The sequence below is a fragment of the Limanda limanda genome, chromosome 2, assembly GCF_963576545.1.
Source record: "Limanda limanda chromosome 2, fLimLim1.1, whole genome shotgun sequence".
Lineage (NCBI taxonomy): Eukaryota > Metazoa > Chordata > Actinopteri > Pleuronectiformes > Pleuronectidae > Limanda > Limanda limanda.
Genome location: NC_083637.1, coordinates 27,996,803 through 28,015,882, shown reverse-complemented (window position 1 = coordinate 28,015,882; position 19,080 = coordinate 27,996,803). Strand labels below are relative to the sequence as shown.

Sequence of the window (19,080 nt, the reverse complement as noted above, 5' to 3'; positions counted from 1 at the left end):
CACAGGTTTTTATTGACTCCGAGTTCGGCAGTGACAGAAATGTGTTACATGGGCGAACATGCTAATTTGACAGACAGCGAGTTGAGAGAGTTGTCGGTCCATCCGTAACATTGAACATGAGCCACAAGAAAATAGAAAAAAACGAAAGGCACATCCTCTTCTGTCAATGGGAGAGAAGTTAATTGCCTTTGTATATCTGCTAATTTTGGTGTAAAAGACGGATATGTTTACAGGACACAAGACTGATATAAGGTATGTTTTTTTCCCCCCAGAAATATTTGTATTAAGTTGTCACATTGCACACATTAAACATTTATACCCCACATCCCCTCCCAACTACAAACCCAAGTGCCATGCCTGAGGGAATATCACATTCTTGGAATGATATAGTAAGGTGCTGGACGCCTGGTTCAGTGTCATTACAAACAGATATATACATTAGAGCGAGAAGAAAAACTAGAAAAGACATGGAATGAGAGAATAATTTGTTCATACATATTAGGGAAATTTTTGATTTATGTTAAACGACATAATATGTACTAAAGGGCTCTTGTAAGAATTATGTGGGGGACTTGCCTATATAAAGTATGCATCAAAAAAGAGTAGGCCAGCAGGACAAATGGAGGCTTGGTGTTTAACACATAGTTAAATAAGGTGCTCAATATGGGAATTTCCCTTTTTTTCTTATTTGAACAATTACAAGAACCCTGTTATTTATGAAAATTTACCTGGTTTCCCTGACTGATCCTCCACCATTGTGTTGCCAAAAGGTAATCTCTTACTAATGCCGGGAGGCTTGTTGCACAGTATTGTCTATAATATGTAACAATATCATGTTGACACAAGAGGAGGTAGGTGAAGTAATTCTGTATCATGAAAGAGACAATTCACACACAACTGCTTTCATTTGAAAAATATAAAACTTTAATAAAGGCTACATCTCTCAATAATTACAATAATTATAGGTCCATGTAAATCTTTAAATGAAACTCTTTATATAATGTATAATTTACAGTTTAGATAGAATGAAACAAAACAATAAAAGGCCATGGTGTAAAAACAAAAACATGATTACAGGATATTATTAAAAGCATAAAAATATCTTTTCAACATAAAACCCTTCTGAGAATCAAGGGATATATATTAAAACCCTGAAACAGGGTAGCACATGGTATGGCATCCATGTAGGCACAGGTGCTGTACTCATATAACACCAGCGATAGTGTTTGATGTGTATTGTGTCTGTGTATGTACTCTAAGCGTGCATCACGTGTATCAGTTTCCATACTTCAGAATGCATAATTACAATGTATACAGGAACTCTGCTATATACGATGCTATTGTAACAACATTCAAAGGATATCGGAGTCAGAGTTCTTCGATGTTCATTTTTCTTTCCTTTTTTTTTGTATTTTTTGACACGCTAGCTGGCTTCTGCAGGAAGTCATTCTCATTGACCCAAGCTGGTTCTGGTTAGCACAAGTTATTTTGGTGTGCGGGCTGTAAACACTGCCATTATTAGATGGTACAACTTGTGCGACAGGTCTCTGCTATGTGTATCTGCAACTATATTCAACCCCCCCACCCTGTGCAATGCCTGGTTTACAAACAAAGGCACAACAAAAAAGATTTGAGCTCTGTCGCTGGACTGACAGAAAGTGAGAGGGGGAATCGGAAAAGCTAGTGTGACAAACGTAACATTACAAATTATCAGCAGCATTTAAGACTGGGATTGCCCATAAGGATAGTGGAGGGAGAGCGCCGCAGACGAGACCACTGCTAAGGTTGTTAGTTTGGGTCAAACGGGGCTACAAGGCTATGGGAGGTGCTAGGCTAGTGTCACATCCTTTGAGTAAAGTAATAACAAACAAAAAACACAAACTTATACAATATTACCACAGTATTCTCCCAACATTCAAAGCAGCTTGCCCATTGGCTGGAAATAGGGAGGGGGGAGGAAGATAGGTTTAAGAAGACTTAGGAAGGGAGAACAAGGTAAAAGGAGTTGGTTGTTTTTTCAATAAATACTTAATAAAAACTTTCATCTCATGACAAAAAGCATCTATATATATAATACATGTATATATACATATATGCATGTATGTATATGCACACGTACAGACGTTTTTGTAACGATTTTTCGAGCGTAACATTAAGAGCAGGTTGGTGGAGCTGCGTCTTCAGCTCGTGCTAGTCTGTTGCACTCGGCCTGGAAGCCGGTGAGACACTCATCTACATCTTCAGTGGTTATATTCAGGAAGAGGTGCCCCCCCTCATGGGCTCCAATCATCATCTTCATCATCATTCTCATCATCCTCGTATTGGCCTTTAATTGTCTGTCGTGTCATTCCCTTGTGTTTCTAAGGCTGATTGGTTGAGAAAGTCAGGGAGGTGCGGCACCTCCTCTGGATTCGGTATACTTCATTGGCTCATCTTCCTTCAATCACTCCTCTTGTGCTGGATATATTAACTCTGTTTAGCTTAATATTAAGAAATATATAAAAAACAAAAAAAACAATAAGGAAGTCCAGAGTGTTAATTACATAGAGTCTCTTGCTCTAGTTTCTTAACGGACAGTTTAGCTTTTGGTTGGGCAGGGAAGGGTGTTGGTTGGCTGGCAATGAAGTGGCTTTTAGTCCATCCTTTCCACCTTGCCCAGGACCTTGCCTTCATACATTGGCAACATGGTGGCGTCTTCCCACACCTCCTCGAACACGGCACCACACTCAAACTCATCACTTTCCTTCTTGAAATAGTACCTGAGGAATAAGAAAAAAGTATGTGATTAGAAAATGTTTCATGAAGGTTTACATAAGAAAGAAACAAAACAAAACATAGAATTGAACTCAAACGAAACCTGACAGTGGCAGCAAGAGTGCATCTGATATATTTCATCGTGTTTTAAACCGCTTTGAGGCACCTACACAACTACTTCCATATACATGCTCGTGCACAACTCCCTCTTGTCCAAATCAAACACAAACACACACACCGAGAGCCAGAAATGGATCCTGCTCAAAACAACTTAGTCATAGCCTTCAATGCCATCCCTTTTCACTTCAAAGGTTTAGCCTGACTCTACATCACACCGCTGCACAAACAGAGCTCAACCTGCCGTTTAAGCACTCCCTGTGATAATTTAAGCTGCTAGAAACAGCCTGTGTATTTTTGTGTGTTCATCCATGTGTGCTCGTCTCCTCATCCACTTGTTCATCTTGACTGCTGGCCATTCTACAGATGCATATCTGTCCTGCAAGGTCTTATTAAAGTTGATGGGTTAATTAGAGGCTGTCTTAAGACCCCCCCTCCCTTTCCCGGTCCAATCTTGAATGGTGACCCCCCTTCCCTCTCTGTGTCTCCATGGCTTCTAATTGGGCTGGCTGTCAAATGAAGGGCCTTTCTGTCACACAGGTTGACATTTCAGGTGCCTGAGAGTCTGCCTGTGACTGCAAGACCACACTCCGCTGCTTGCACATAAACACACGCCCCACGTTTCTCTCATAACACACACAGGCACATATGCGCACGCGCACATACACACAAAGTGCAGTTATCTGATCACGAGCCGAGAACAGAGGGGAAAAAGCAGGGGCAGGAAGAGAAGAAAGCAGATCGAGTGGAGGCCTTCCCCCGGCTTGGTGACCGGGTGTGATCGGTTGGGATGCCGTCCGAGCCTGGGGGCTTTACCATGGGATGGGGAAGGGGAGGGGAGGGTGGTGACCACTTAGACAGTCTCCTGGAGGTCACGGGTCACCTAGCTAGCCCACTCTTCTTCTTCTCTCAAGCAGAGATAACTCCCAGGGTTAGCTTAGTCCCAGTGACTGTGAAGTCTCCTGGAGCTCCTAATGATTTCTCCTCTTTACTTTAAACCCAGCAAAAGATCAGCGGGAGGGGATTTAATGATAAGCTTTGTAATGGAAAAATGCCTCATTTTGACCATGTGTGCCTGCATTCAGAATACAAAAAAAAAGAAAAAACGGGTGGGGGAAAGTTCTGTTTTATCACTCGCTTAAAGTCATTCAAACACGTGTAGGAGGGGGATACAAAAATGTGCACATGCTGTTTTATTTTCCATGTTGATTGTAATTACACACAAATGAAGGAGGAGGTTGCGTTACCGCAGCTGCAGGACTTTCTACCAAAGTGTGCAGCGATGTGACAGAGGATAGCTAGCTTTGTTTGATGATATATAATTTCAGCAAACATTTCCTCTGTTGTCTCAGCGCGGCTGGACAAGATTAAGTCTTTTCATCTTCATTAGCAGAAAACAAATCAATTCAATATCCTCCTAAATTTGAATGGCAACATTTTTCACTGCTACATTTTTTACACAAATAGTTCAAAGTCATCACTTTGTTTCAGAGAGTGAGACCGAGGGAGTCTTTCCATTGGAACATGTTTTATGTGGCAGGATTTTTCTCTCTTCGCAACATCTGGCACCAATATTGTCTGGCAGAGCCTCGGCATACTGTTCTCCGCTGTATCGCTGCCATGTCCAAATTAACCAACTCCACACATTCTGCTGCCATTGAAGCCAGACGCCTCATCAACCCCCACCCCCTTCCTTCTCTCTCGCTCACTGAAGAGTTATGGGATGGGGTGCAATGACTTGTTTGCAAGGCCACCTTCTCTCTCTTGCCTAACAAGCACATGTGGCTGTAACCTAATGTTGATGTCATGGGCATGCAGGCTTATGTTCATGCAGTGGCATACACCTACATAACACTGCACACTACTAGTACAATTGCTTGATAAATCAAGTCTGGACTTCCTCAGTGGTGATTTAAAATGTCTTCTAACTGACCGGCCATTGTATTTCAAATTACCTTAAATGTCCTGATGTTTTTTAGGATTGTTTTGGTTAGTTTCAGATATTTTTGCTGTGTTAACCGCAGCCAATCATAAACAGAAGAAGGAGCTTGCGGCATTTGATTTTAATGTCTGATGCAATAGTGCAGAGGCCTCGCAATGGTCTTTGTGCACAAAATAAAATGGCCCAGGCTTCAAAGCCATATTTATTGAGGCTGCCTTACCATGGAAATCAGTACCAGATGTGAGACCCCCCCCCCCCCTAGCTCCTACAGTGGATCAGCCCAGTTTCTTTTCAACTATTGGGCTTCAGTATTTCACACTCCCACTCAGGAGACAAGCATACAAAAATACAAATACATTCGCATATAACAAACCCTACTAAAGTAACAACCCCATCCAAACAGTTGTGAATAAACATCTGTCTGAGGCTACATTCATACTACTGCCTTTTCGTTAGAAAGCGGTGATTTCAAAATAAAACAATCTCTGTCCACACAAGCATTTTGGCTCCATTTCAGTTTTAATCACCGCCCATACTAACACGCCTGAAAAAGCATTTCACATGACCACTCACATACAGTGGGCATGCACGAGCCATGTTCACATGAGTTGATAGTTGCAGAAATGCAGTTTGCTTGAATAATAGCTAATCTCTAACGTATGTACAGTTGTATCATTGTAAAATGCATAATTTAACTGGTTAATAGCTGTAAGAAAAGGCAATAGGTTCAGTAACGCTAGAAAATTGTCGATTTGTTGTGTTGGAACCCTGGAAGCTGAGGCTAATGCCAGTTGTTTTATTACGGATATGTCATGGGACAGGAGCCTGACGAATCTGTGAAGGCTACGTCTTGACTGAAATGACCCAATGAGAAAGCGGTTGTGACTGTCCAGACTAAAATGTGACTCCTAAGGTTTCAAACTAAAACAGGGACATCAATGTTTAAAAAACCTCTCTGTTTAAGTGACCATAAAACTACACAGCAGTGTGGATGGCAAGTGTTTCCATAGCGAAGTTTATAAATTTTCAATTGAAAACCGAATAATGTGGGTGTAGCCCAAGTAGGTGTCAATGCACTGTGATCTGTGTGTTGCTATCAGAGAATCATATTTACCTGTAGTTGCCTTTTTTGCTAAGCTGCTCCTTGAAGTGTCCCAGGGTGAGGCAGTGGGTCTTCATCATGCTACGATAAGGAATCTCCTCACCACAGAAGAAGTAGGTGACCACTAGTTCCTTAGACCTGAAGATACAAAATGATAAAAATGTTTTTTAAACAGCTGCAATTGTAGGTGAAGAAGACAAAGAATCTATGCTGTGCCGTTAATTAAAGGTGCCAACAGACACATGGCTCAGTGAGGGTCATCCAATTAAAAATAAAGAGGCCTAACAGTCAGGTGGCTGTATCTTCACATCAAACAACTTCCTCTTTTAACAACATATGTATGAAAGGGGCCGATAACTTTGAGTTACCAGGGGCTGCTTGTGTGTAAGTTGGGAGATGGGTGGGTAGTTAGAATTCCCCACTAAAGCTTGTTTAATCTTAAATGATTAAAAAGCAAGAGAAGAGGAGTTCAAAGACATAGCTATGCTGACTCACAACATCTCTCTTTGAAGGAAAGAGCAAGAAAGTCTGTGAGGGAGAGAGTGAAAGCACAAAGCTAAGAGAGGGGGAGAATGTGTATGAGGAGTGAAATCTGGATAACTACTAAGAAATAATGAGTTTTAGAAACAAAAACAATAATGTGTTTTGTATTCAAAATGGGAGAGGTAAAAGAAGACAAACGTACTCGTCTGCTTGGAGTCCAGTGATGGCTAGAGGGCTATCTCCAGAGGGGAAGGAAGCTACTGGATGGTTCCTTTCTCGCTGAAGACTGCTGGCTGCTGTTGAATGCCTGTCAAAGTTAGAGATCAATGGCTAATCAGTACTCGCATCAATTTGAAGTAACCAATGGGCATCATTTACAATCTGGTTGAAGATGGAAAATATGGATGATTGACAATTTTGGTTTATGTGCAAGAATGTCTGGGTTTGACTACCTCTGTTTTGGCGGCTTGGAGACCTCTTCAAGTCGGCGGCAGGCCTCCTCTAGCTGTGCCAGGGTGTTGGGTGGGGGCAGAGGTGGCATGGCTGGGTCCTGGATGAATGGGTGGCCAGGATGATGGCTGCGGAGGTGAGTCCCACTGCCAATTCCGCCTCCTCCCCAAGAGTAGGAAGTCCGACCAGGCAGGGGCTTGGAGTCAAGTGGGCTGGACTTCTTCAGGCCTTGAGTGCTGATAGAAAAAATACATATATTATATATAATAATACAAATTAATATATAACATAAGATGTGACCTTAAGACTCGTGGCTCTTTAGTATAATCTGATTCCAGGAAGATGCTTACCTGTGTGGCTTGTGCTTGCCCTGCCTTTCACTCTCTAGGATCCACTGCCAAACATTCTGAGATCGATCAGTGGCATCTAGGGGAAGGAGCGGTGAGGACACGCCCTCATCTGTGGCCTTGACTGGCCGTCTGGACAAAGTGCTGCAGCGACTGAAAGGAGAAAGACAGGCACATTTAGACCAAAACCAACTTTGCCTCACGGAAAACTGAAGAAATTAAGTGTTACAGGCTACTGTACAATGCTAGTTAACAACTGATGGAATCACGGCCAGGAGGTAACACTTACGCAGGGGTGAAGTCAGAATAGTTGGCACCCCCCGGAGGGCAGAGGCACTGCACACGCTGAGCCGCCTCTGCCTCGATCTGCTCCTTGGTCTTCGGCCCAGTGTGGTGATGGTGGATGTAGTGATGGTGGATGTGCTTTGTGGATGGCCTGCCTGTCATCAGAACTTTGGTGGCCCCGGGATAAGCATCAAAGAAGGGCCCTTGACCAGAAGACACCATGGCACCTGACCGATCTGGGGACCGTGAGCGCGGTGAGTGCCGCACTACACCTGGTGACTGGCAGCCAGGTGTCTTCAAGACACGGGATAGGTGCTCGTCTAGAATAGCCTGGGGGTCTTCTTCGCATTGAGTGCTAGATGGGAGCAGAGGGTGATGGAGGGATGTGTTGCTGGTGAGGTCACTGCCCTCCTCTCTTTCCTCCTCCTAGAAAGGCAAAAGATAAAAAGAATAAAACAAAAAAGTTGAGACTGTTGAAATAAAGCAAGCAGAGGCGTTTATTTCCCGACTTACACCAACTTATATCATACTCTGAAGCCAGTGAGAGCAAATGCTGGCATAACTTGATTTGGGTTTCCTTTTTGCTGCACTGTTATCTTCACTAACAGGCTTTGGGTGCACTTCATCTATAATGCAGAGTGTGCCTGTGCTTCACAAGAGACTGGCACTACACATACTCAGCAAACGTGCCACTGGAGAGTATCTAAGTGCTAACTATTTGAGGGAACTTCAAGTCTGTCTAGAAACATAAGTTTGAAAGTTCCTCCAGATGAAATAATGGTAGGACAGAAAGGAAAAGTTAAACCAAGACAGACTTTCAAATCCCATGGTCCTTTCCCATCCTTCCACATGCTAAAGCTGGCAAAAAGGTTTTAGAAGTGCAATAGATAACCAAGCTAATTTGGATACAAGTTAGAATTGCCCAGTGGCCGCCATGCTTCACATGGCTGTTTAGATCATGTTTCTGTGCATCCATACCTCCTGGATCTGCTGCAGCCTCTCCTCCAATGAGCTCATGGTGTCCTGCTCTCGCTTCAGCTTGTCCAGCCTGGCTATAAGCTGGGCAGCAAAGGCTGAGGGCTCCACAGGGGTCATCTCCTTGGGTAGCCGGTGTGTCCTCTGCAGGGTAAGCAACACAGGGGAAGGACACTTTAGTTTGTGTGTGAGTGTGATTGCTCAGTGTTTCTGACAGATGCAATATGGTGCATTAATCCGCTGCCCTTGCCCTAATCCCATCTTGTTCCAAAAACCCTGTTACCATTCCAAAAGACCTAAGCCAGATGCCCTTGCCCTCGAGCTAACCTGAACCTTCTCCACCGCCCATCACTTCCCAGATCTTCTCATGCCCAGTGCCCTTGGCAGTGCCAGGCTGCCGGGTGAGGGGAGAGAAGGGGGTAGTGATGGCGGGGTAGCAGTTGGTCTCGCTCGGAGGGGAGGCCCCCTGCCTGCACCCTCTGTAGCCCAACCAAGCCATCAGCAAGGCAGCCTCTGAAGTCAGCACACTTCAAAGGGCCCTTGTCAAACATCAAACGCACACTAGGGGTGGGAGGGACACGCAGCTTTAAATCTCAGAATAAAAGCCAGATATCGACGGAGAAGAGAGTGAGGAGAGCAGCAGAAAAAAGGGAGAGGGGGACAAAATGAACAGCATGAAAAAAAGAGGAAGAGGATTGAGATGTGCGTTTGTGAAGTGGCAATGGTGGCAGGGAGAGAGCGAGACAGAGAAGGAGGGAAAAGAGGGAGGGAGAGGATAGAGGAGTCAAATACTAGGAAGATCTGAGGGGAAGTAGTAATTTATTTCCTGGCTGCATGCAGGGCAGCTCAGAGGTACTCTAGTCACATTATCCTCCTTCTTTTTAACTATATGCGCCAGTTTCCCTCTCTCCTCTTACTTTTTTGTTATTTGGCACACTGGCTTTCTTGATTTTGACTCTTTTTTTGTTGTTCCTCTCATCTCTTTGTAGACACGATGAAGGGAAGAAGAAGAAAGGCAAGCAGAGCTGCTGGCAAAGGAGCGCCAGCCCTGCACGGGGCCCCTGCTGCCTGGGGCTGGTGCATCATGGGAGACAGAGCCATCTCCAAATCAGGAGGGAGACATTAAAGGAGTGCAAGTGGGAAAGGAAAAGAGAGAGAGATTGAGAGAGAAAAAGGAAGAGGAGAAGAAGAGAGAAAAAAGAGGGAACAGACAGCTCTTTCAAATGTGCGCACAAACATGCACACAACTCTTACACATACACATACCTGTGTTTGGATATGAAGACAAAAGAATTTCATATCTCTTCTCTTGCCTCCCCCCCCCCCCCCCCCCCCCAAGACCCACCTCCTAATGTGTGACAGTCTGTAGTAACCTAGTTCCTTCAACCTCCTGACTACAACTTCAGCAGGTCAACGAAGTGTTGACTTCATAGCACATACACTGTCTATACCAAATACTAATGTGACCTGATATCAGGGTGCGAGTGGAGGAAAGTGGAACTTAATTGTGATATGCCTCCTATTACTTTGCTGGGATGTAGACAATAGTTTTTGTAGTATTTCAAAGATTAATCTTAAAGTTGAATTTATCATAATGTCCATTACCTACACCATTACCACCACTATCATGGATGCATAAAACAATTGAAGTTATCATGCTTTGAAACACACTATAGCTACTGAGGCGGAATGCAGAGACAACTACACAAGTTTATATTTATGGCCCTAAAGAAGCTACAAGGGATGTGGAGAAAGGAGGGGCTTGAAACAGCTGAAGGAGTGAAGTGGTATGCAAATCTTGCCTTTCATTTACCCTGACTTTTATATGAAAACGAGCAGGGGAATGAAATATAGTATTCTGTCACAACACAAGCTCTGAATTTTTTTTTTTTTAAATAAAGCACAACTCCTAGAGGAATCAAGACCCAGTTGTCTGTCAGTGTGTAAAGTTTTAGTTTAGCTGATTACAAAAAAAGGAAACACTGAGACAGAAGTAGAAGTTGAAGAAGTAGGACTTACAGGAAAGTGGGGTAGTGTAACCTGGCCGTTGATCTTGACACTACGATGCATCTCTCTGTGGAACTGCTTCTTGGTGCCCAGCTTGTACGGAGGGATTCCATCTCTGTAAATACCAAAGATGTCACAGGTTTATATTTGGTGTAAACAAGAGGTATATGGACGGAAAAAAATACTTGTTGTCCTTATTTGTTATTAACTGTTATATTCAACTATCTAGACGCTGTTATTTTTGCTGATGTAGGTCACTGCTGCTAATCACACAGGTCACAATGCTTCCACACCAGCAGTTGGTGCATTAGCACCATTAGCCAATCTTGTGGAAAAGAGCCCTTAGGAGGCAGTTTTATCATTGAAGTGATCGACAAAGCGCCACCCAGTAACCACCCACTAGGCACATTAGAGCTAAATCAAAAGGCCATGGAGCCCTTGAAGCCAAGGGAACAAACAACACACATAACAAAACACATGAGGACAATGGGAGAGATATGCTAAACATCCCTGTGGGCTTCAAAAGAAGAGACTCACCGATAAGATTACATCAAGCCTTGTCAACTCTGACAGTGGCTGCTTAAAAACAGAAGAATTAACACATAACCTCAGTTGCTGGTCTGGGTCACAAACTATAGCAGGTTAAAGCAGCCTGGCAAATGTTGCATTAGCACTTTGTAGCTGATATATTAATACGAAAATAGAGATGTAGCTAGAAACACTGGTAGTCTCTGGACAATTAAACGTTTATTCAGAGAATCTTATTCTCCATTTTTCATCCTATGTCTGCAAGCTTTTCCAGTCAGCTGCCACTTAGGCTAGGCCAATTATCTTGGCCGTTTTGGCTGCTCAGAAGTGTCTGACCTAGCCCAAACGCTACTTTTTCTGCTGCCTCTTTGAAATCTCAACACTCATGCACATATGCACCCGCTGCCATCTTCGTTTGGCAAGCGCTCTGCTGTGAGCCTCTGATCTCAGCTACATCAAAAGGCTGGTTTGTAAGATAAGGTAATGTTTGAAGTTGGTGCAGCAGCATTCCCCAGCGTCCAAGTAAATCCATAAATAAGATATAAGCAAAAAGAGAAAGAAAGAAATTCACCCCCACCCTTTCTTTCACCCCCCTTCCCAAATCCTCCTCTTCTTGTTCTTTATCTGAGAAATGAGATTCAAATTTGCAGTGTGCCTGTTAGCCACCATAAAAGGACACACTAATCAAATTGTTCCGTCAAATGAGAGAGGAAGAAGCTGTGTTTTTTATTAACATCAGTTCTGGGTAGAGAGACACAAAAACTGGGGACAAGGACAGCAGAGATCTGTGTCAAAGACCTTGGTGATAACTATTAAAAGAATATGACTTTGACAAATAATGCTGTTCAACAATGAACCCATTTTTCTCTTTTATTCATCTGAAGTTCTGCAAGTCACATTTCAGTGACATTGTAAAGAGGAATCGGGTAGTGGAGCCACGCTACTAATATCGCCCAACTCGAGTTGCAGTAAGCTTCTTGTAAGTGGGGCCTACTACCAAAATCAATGTTTCACAAACTGTACCCTTGAGAGTACAAGCCATTATCCCTCAAGGTGCAGGAAGAAACAGAGGAAACTCTTCAAAAGTAAAACTCAACAGCCCTAAGGAGCACGAACAGTAACGAGAACCCCAAACTTAGTAGCAAAACAGCATTAACAAACAAAGCTCGCCGAATTCACACTCACTGACTATGTTTTATCTGTCTAAACTGTTCCCACCCTGGCTAACCATGTCACGGCTGGATGTTTTGTCCAGGTTGGGAAAGAGAAAATATCTCTGGACGCTTTCATGGGTCCTTACTTTATGGGGATCTCCTATTCAGTTGTGCAAGTCATTTTCAAAGCAGCCAGCTACCCTCTTATCCCCCTAAGCTCCCCTCACCTAACAATAGGCTGAAAGTGATTCAGTTAAGCCCTTTATACTCCATGCACTTTATTTTCTCACTCCCTTGCACTTGGAGCCTCACCATTCCTGCTATTGGCTCTGGAGGCTGGAGGAGAGGAGCTGTGGAGGACTGGGTGGATGGAGGAGATTTTTTTGGGGTGCACTAGACTGGCCATTGGAGTCCCGTATGCCTTGTCCCAAGGTCTAGAAATGAGTAACCCATGTGAAAGCCGTGCAGACACATGATCTCAGCACGCCGCAGAGGCCAGTGGCAGGAAACCGACCCACCATGTGAGTAAGCCTCCTTTCATTTGGTGCCAACATTTTTCAATGAGTTTGTCTTGAGGCCCAAATGGCCATTTTCCTCCCCCTCTTCTCTAGCTCTTCAAAGGGAAAAAGCGATTAGATAATATGAAAAAAACAAGTCTGTTGTGGCAGAAGGGTGGGATGGATACATTTCAACTTTGAGGGAAATGAGGCAACGCCCCCACCCACATCAAGACGTTCTCATTTTTTCTCCCTACTCTCCAGCCTGTAACGCATCAGAATATACTTCAAAAGGTCTTCAGACATAATGACTTTCCCAGAGTTATCTCCCTTGAGGCCACAGCAACAACTACACTTTAATAGAATTACCTGGAGTCAATCATTGAGGATAATTAAAAAACATTACAGTCTATTATTTTGCAACAGAGGAGTCCCCTGGCCCCAAGAAAAGCAGAGCCTCTTAAACTAAGAGGCCAAAATTTGTATTCACACCCATAGACTTTGACTGAACTCGAGGCATGTTTAAATACTATGGAAATTATTGAAATGAATCTAACCAACCAACTTTTTGTGCTTTCAATAAAAAGAAAGAAAAAACACTTACACACTACTGTCTGTCATGGACATAGAATCATCTGTCGTAGCATCACTGGAGATCTCGCTGTCATTGGCACTGGTGGCGGGGGCAAAAATGTAGCCGGAGTTGACAAAGTAGGGGCTGGCAGGGTCTCCTCGACGATGGGACCTGCGGAAAACCCAGGAAAACATGCTTTACTGTGAGGCCACTGAGTAGCTTTTAATGTGAAGACAATGGTAAGGTGTGACACAGTTGAATGAAGTTTTTTTGACATGGTTCCTTCTGTTTTTCACATCAGATTTTAAAAGCAAACGTGGAAGCTAGGAGTTTGATCTGTTTACATTCTCTGGAGATTTCTGTAATTAAGAGTCACTTTAATTTGGGGGGAATAAACAACAGCATTTCCCTTTTTTCTCTCTGTCTTTCTTTCTCTTTTCCTCCATCTCACACGTCACTCTTCACACTCTGCCACTTCTATCTCTGCTTCTCTCTATCATCCAGTCTATGGCCCCCTCCGTTACCCACTCTTCCCTGCTTTCCCTTTTAAAGTCTCTCTCTCTCCCTGTCTTTCTTCTCTCTCCTGCTGTGTTGCATTCCTGTTCCAGTAGTGAAGGGGGTGGACAAGGATGAGGGAGGGAAGAAGAGGGAGGGGGAACTTGAGCTTTACAGAGGGAGGGAGAGATGGAAAGGGGGAAGGGGGGCCCCTTTCTTTATGAGAATGCCTTCTGCCGGGAGTGCTGAGAGGAGAACCCCAGCATGACTAAAGCCGTAGGCCCCAAGCACAAACCTGACCTTTAGAAGGTCCATGCAAAGAGTCAGGTATTTAGCACAGCTGGGCTCTCTGCACCCCTTGCTCCCTTTCTCCATCTCTTTTCTTTCTTTCAAGACACCCCCCTCCTTTCCTGTATTCCCCTCTTCCCCTCCTCTTGTCTCTCCCTGTCTCCCACCAAAGCATGCTTAGTCTCTGTCAGACAGATTTTCTTTTTCAAAAAGGACAGATAAAAGTGTTGGATAGAAGAGAAAGAGGAAGGAAAACACACACACACACACACACACACACTGGCAGAGTCGTTTTGGTGGTTGAAGCTGCGGAACTGAGCTGAGGATGTTTTGTTGTTGTGTTTTTCTATCACTTTGGATTTGAGTATTTGAGTATATGGATTGGAGGTTTTTCAAAAAGAGGGAAAAAGGAATCTGTGCAGAGGTAAAATTAGTTCCACATGTTTGAGATGGAAATTGCTTGACCTAAAGAGATGGTGAGGGGCAGGGGGAAAGGGGGAGAGAGTGGGTGACGGAAGGGAGAAAGAAGGGGCTCTCTCCCACCCGCTCTTCTTTTGGTGAAAGACAAAAATGTTGGGGATCACACCAGGAAGCCAGGAGATGCCCACATGTCAACAAACCCTGCGCTTATTGGCTCCTAACTGAACATGATCACTTTGAAGCAAATGACCAACAGTGCTATCACATTATCTGAGATCTGCTCACACAAGGATAACACGCTCAAGGGAGAGTTTCAGTTGAGTTATTATACGTAATCTATCAGTTTTTAAACTGTCATTATAAGTCATGCTGCAGAACACTTTTGATACTTAATCTAACTATTTAGGTCACTCGATAGGCTTAGCATAGATTATCTATAAATTGCACTTTACCTAACAAATCTATTACAAGACATTGTCAAAATTCAAAGTACTAATTGAGTCCAGATCTGAGGATTAAGTGTGAGGATAAAGAGAAAAAGTGAGAAAAAGTTTGAAATACTCTTTGTTGCAGGGTTACACATAAAATCCAGTTTTAAATGTATTTCCTGGAAGATATTAGCTGTTGGGGTAATAGCCCAAACAATTTCCATTAACAATTTTATTTCTAAGAAATAGAACAATGTCTCTGTTTGATGTAAGGCTCCACAAGTTCGTTTAACTATGCATTGGCATTTATCTGCTTAAGGAGATTGTGACGGTACGTAATAACTAAAATGGCAGAGTCAGTAGAATGAACGAAAAACACGGCATAACTTTAGAATAGCATCAAACTGTTTCATGTATCTCTAACAGTCATGAGACTCGGTGTCTGAATTTGTGCCTGAACCGGAGGAAGGGTTTCAAAGCACAGGAAACTTGAGCACGCCAGCAGAGGGCTGCCTGCAAGACACCATTTACTTAAAAGGAAGGCTCAGATCCATTGATGTTTTGTAGCCACCCCGCCCCTCCACCCCTCCAACCCCTTGGCTAACTGCAAGGCAGGAGGGCACAAATATAGAGTCATGTTCCTCTGAGACCCTTTGATCAAGTGCCCTTTATCTCTTTCTAAGGCATTTGTGAAATAACTTCCAACTGCCACATAATCACTGTAGCTTAACTAATGAAGGGATGGTGATCATGAGTAAAGTAAGCAATGCTAGAAAAAATAAACTGGCACTAGGATGTAAAACACAGACATGCATCACTAGGTGAGTTCTGCTCTTACCTGCAACTGTTCTCAAGGACTTCAGCTGCTGTCCGGATGGTAGCAGTAGCCCTCAGGGTTTTCGTAGACAGTCCAACCACGGACCCTAACGTTTTTGCCTTCAGGTCATTACAACTCCATTCCTCTTCTTCCATGAGAGGAGGAAGGTATCCGCACATCAGCTTCAGACTGCCGAGACCGCCGTGGTTCATGTACGCCGCGTTCTCGCAGCCGGTGCGCACGTATTCGAGGTATATGTCAGAGGTCAAAAACATCTGGTATGCGTTCTCTTCCATGTTGGACTGAATTTCCGTCTGTGCCTGGTCAAACATGGCAGAGTCTATTTGTTGTTTCTTAATACTATCCCTTATGAAGGTCTTGGTGGCGGGTTTCAGCTGCTTTGCGACAATGCTGTTGTTCTCGATGTACCGCTTGAAAATAACTTTGGCAACTCGCAACGTTTTGGTGTCCTTTAAGTCCATTTGGCGGAATCCGTTGCAGGCGAACCAAAAGTCCAAAGTGTCCACGCAATTCTCCCGCTCCAAGAATGTCCTGAATAGGTGAGCGCCGTCCTGGTCGCCCAGGAGAAAATGCAGGGACTTGGTCCACCGGACTAGGGGCGAGTCCGGGGACGCGCTGCCCTCTGGCTCCCCGAGTCCATCCTCGTTCCTCCGCGGTGTGGAGCCGGGAGGCGCGGCGGCGGATGGGGTGTCTTTAACCTTGCTCTGGGCTCTCATTTTGGCAGATCTGCTGGGATCGTAGCATGACGCCTCTCCCTCCTCCCCCGGTACCGGAGGACGAGGAGCATCTTCTCGGAAGCTAGTGCTGATGTGCTCCGTAAGCGCCCTGCTCATGGCTCCAGCTCCGGTTGCAGTGTGAGAGTGCCGTCGTGCCTCCACTGAGCTCCAGCCTAATCCTCCTCACTCTCTAAAAGCAGCGGGGGAGCTTCTTAGCTCTTCTTCACTCTGAAACACAAAGTATTGATCTAATCAAAGCCAGATCCTGCTGAACTTCAAAGAAAGACATCAAGTAAACAGTCCCTCTCAAACACACTCGCCGGGTTCACAGAGAAAGGAAATATGAAAGGCTTTCTTTCGTTTCATTTATCTATTTATAATCTAAATGAGAGATCAACTGCAGCCTGCTTTCTCTGCGTGCATTGATCTGACACATCAGAAGAAGATTTTACAAGAATCATCATCTCACAGTCTCACTCTCTACCAAAACCGTATTCACACAACTGTGGCTTACACGTGTTTTCCTAACGAGTCCATGTCACAGGCTTCAACTCCAATTAATTCCCAATCTGTTTCGGACGACCGTACCCTACCCCCGTCTGCACCACGCATGCATGCACGTTTCCACTCGGTGCCTTCACTTGTCCTCGCCGTCACAGAAATGCACAGACGATGGGGAAACGCATCTGATCTGCTCCACAATGACCTTAAAGCGTTGTAACGTACGAGGGGTAAAAAGCCCCGCGGGAAAAGCGAGCCGCTCATGCGTAAATGTAAACGATCAATCGCCTTAATATCTGCCCAAGAAGGCGATTATAGCACATTATTAAAGTCACAGCCCCGGCAAAGCAACGTGTCTGAACTACAAACACCGCACACAGACTGAATAAATAGTATTAGTGGTAAAATAACATCACACATCATCCAGTACCTGAGTGACTTTAACCAGAGTCTCAGTGTCAAAGCAGAGGCTTCAACATTGATACGATTAAAATGACAAGCGCTTGAAAGAGTGACAGACTGCATAATAATTCACAGTCTCAACAGGCAGCGTAACTCTACAGTACAACATGAGCGGCTCTAAAATCCAATGGATTGAGGAATGACTAAACGTGCGTAAAAGCAACGTACCATCGCAGAGAAGATCCAACCAGAGTAAAAAAAAACAGTTTCCAAAAGTTGAATTATTACTCCATAATAAGAAATCAGTCCACAAACTCTCCAAAATCGTAATCCACCGCAAAAAAAGGGATCATAATACGACGACGGTCTACTTCAACACTGTGCCATGCCACATGTGTCCTGTCTCGCTGCGGAACAAACCGCTGTAGTTTAATGTAGCCTGTCCCATTCAGCGACTGACCTCAGAGCAGCATGCTCAGAGCCTATGTAGATCACTGGGGGTGTCAAAATCTGGAGGAGGTAAGAAAGAGGAGGCGGAGGTGGGGGCTCCGGCTGAAGAATACATCCCACTTTTCCCCCTGCTAGAAGACGCACCAGCCGACAAATATAATTTTTTTTTTATATCCGAGCTACACATTCATTCTCTTTTTCCTCTCACACTCACACACACACATAAGCTTCTTATCTATCTCACCGCATTTCTCGCCCACAAACAAGAAACATAGCCCCGCATTTCTCAACTTCAAAGCCGAGCAGCAGCACATCAAAGCCGCCAAGAGAGGGGGCCTGTGGAACAGCTTTTCCTACAACTTACCATCCATGTACCCGAGTAGCCTCGCTGATTAGACAACGTGAAAAGTAAAGTAGTCCAAACAACAACACGCTGCGCCTTTTTAAAAAAAGAAACACCACCGCGGAGCTCTTCTCCTCGCAGTCCTGTAATGTCCAATCCCACCGGACAAATTTTCTTTCATTAATAACAAAAAGAGAGGAGCGTTTTCCTCTCGTCTGTCCTGCCCAGGTAGTGTTTCAAGGAGTCACGGCAAGCGGTAGAAATCCTCAGGGCTGTTCCTAAACCAACTGGGCTGAGGGTTTAACTGTGGACTTCAAAGCGGAGAACCGCCGCTGTGGTCCCGGAAGACACATAAAAAACATTGCGTCTCGTCTTCGCGGCAACCGATGAAATACACAGCAACAACCCCAGCCACGGTGAAAATAAAGGAGTAGAAAAAGGTTAAAGTTTCAGCCTGTGTTTTGCTGAATCCCTTCTCATAGCGCACCAGTATATTTATACGCGCAAAAGTGTTTAATAAACTTTTCTACACGGGGAAAAAATATTTACTTTTGAGTCAGGACCTTATCAAACACAGGCAATTCGGAGCCAACTCCCTGAGGCTTTGGAGCGTCAGAAGTAAGTGATCTACCGCGCCAATAGCATTGTGCGTACAGTCCGGGTGTTACTACACAAAGTTCCAACAGAAACACAAAGCAAACAAAAGCCATAGGCAGCTATTGTTGCCTGTGGCCTTTCCAAGTGACAGCAGTGAGTTTAGTGTGCCTACCTGTCTGAGGAGAAGCCAGTGAAACAACTTTTACAGTTCATTTTGGTTTATTTATCCCCTATTGTATAGCAAGATATTTATTTAATATCTCTATAATTGTACAGGGAGTTAAGGGACTTTTATCTTCAGGCCACCCCTGGAATATCATAGAATTACCAGCGTTATAGGAGCGGCAGTAAATAATCTATGGCTAAATATGATGAATGGTGATGAAA

General features: G+C 44.2%; 1 protein-coding gene across 1 annotated transcript; it reads right to left on the bottom strand.

Moving 5' to 3' along the window:
- Positions 1–970: 970 nt before the first annotated feature.
- LOC133021985 (axin-2-like) lies at positions 971–18,355 on the bottom strand. Its single transcript, XM_061089002.1, has 11 exons — positions 18,118–18,355; positions 15,685–16,628; positions 13,246–13,386; positions 10,475–10,577; positions 8,459–8,599; positions 7,485–7,906; positions 7,199–7,348; positions 6,851–7,084; positions 6,601–6,705; positions 5,928–6,053; positions 971–2,759 (listed from the first exon to the last, which is right to left on the bottom strand). Exons 2-11 carry the CDS (start codon positions 16,515–16,517, stop codon positions 2,633–2,635), a joined length of 2,382 nt encoding a protein of 793 aa, XP_060944985.1. The 5' UTR covers positions 16,518–16,628; positions 18,118–18,355; the 3' UTR covers positions 971–2,632.
- Between the last annotated feature and the right edge of the window lie 725 nt (positions 18,356–19,080).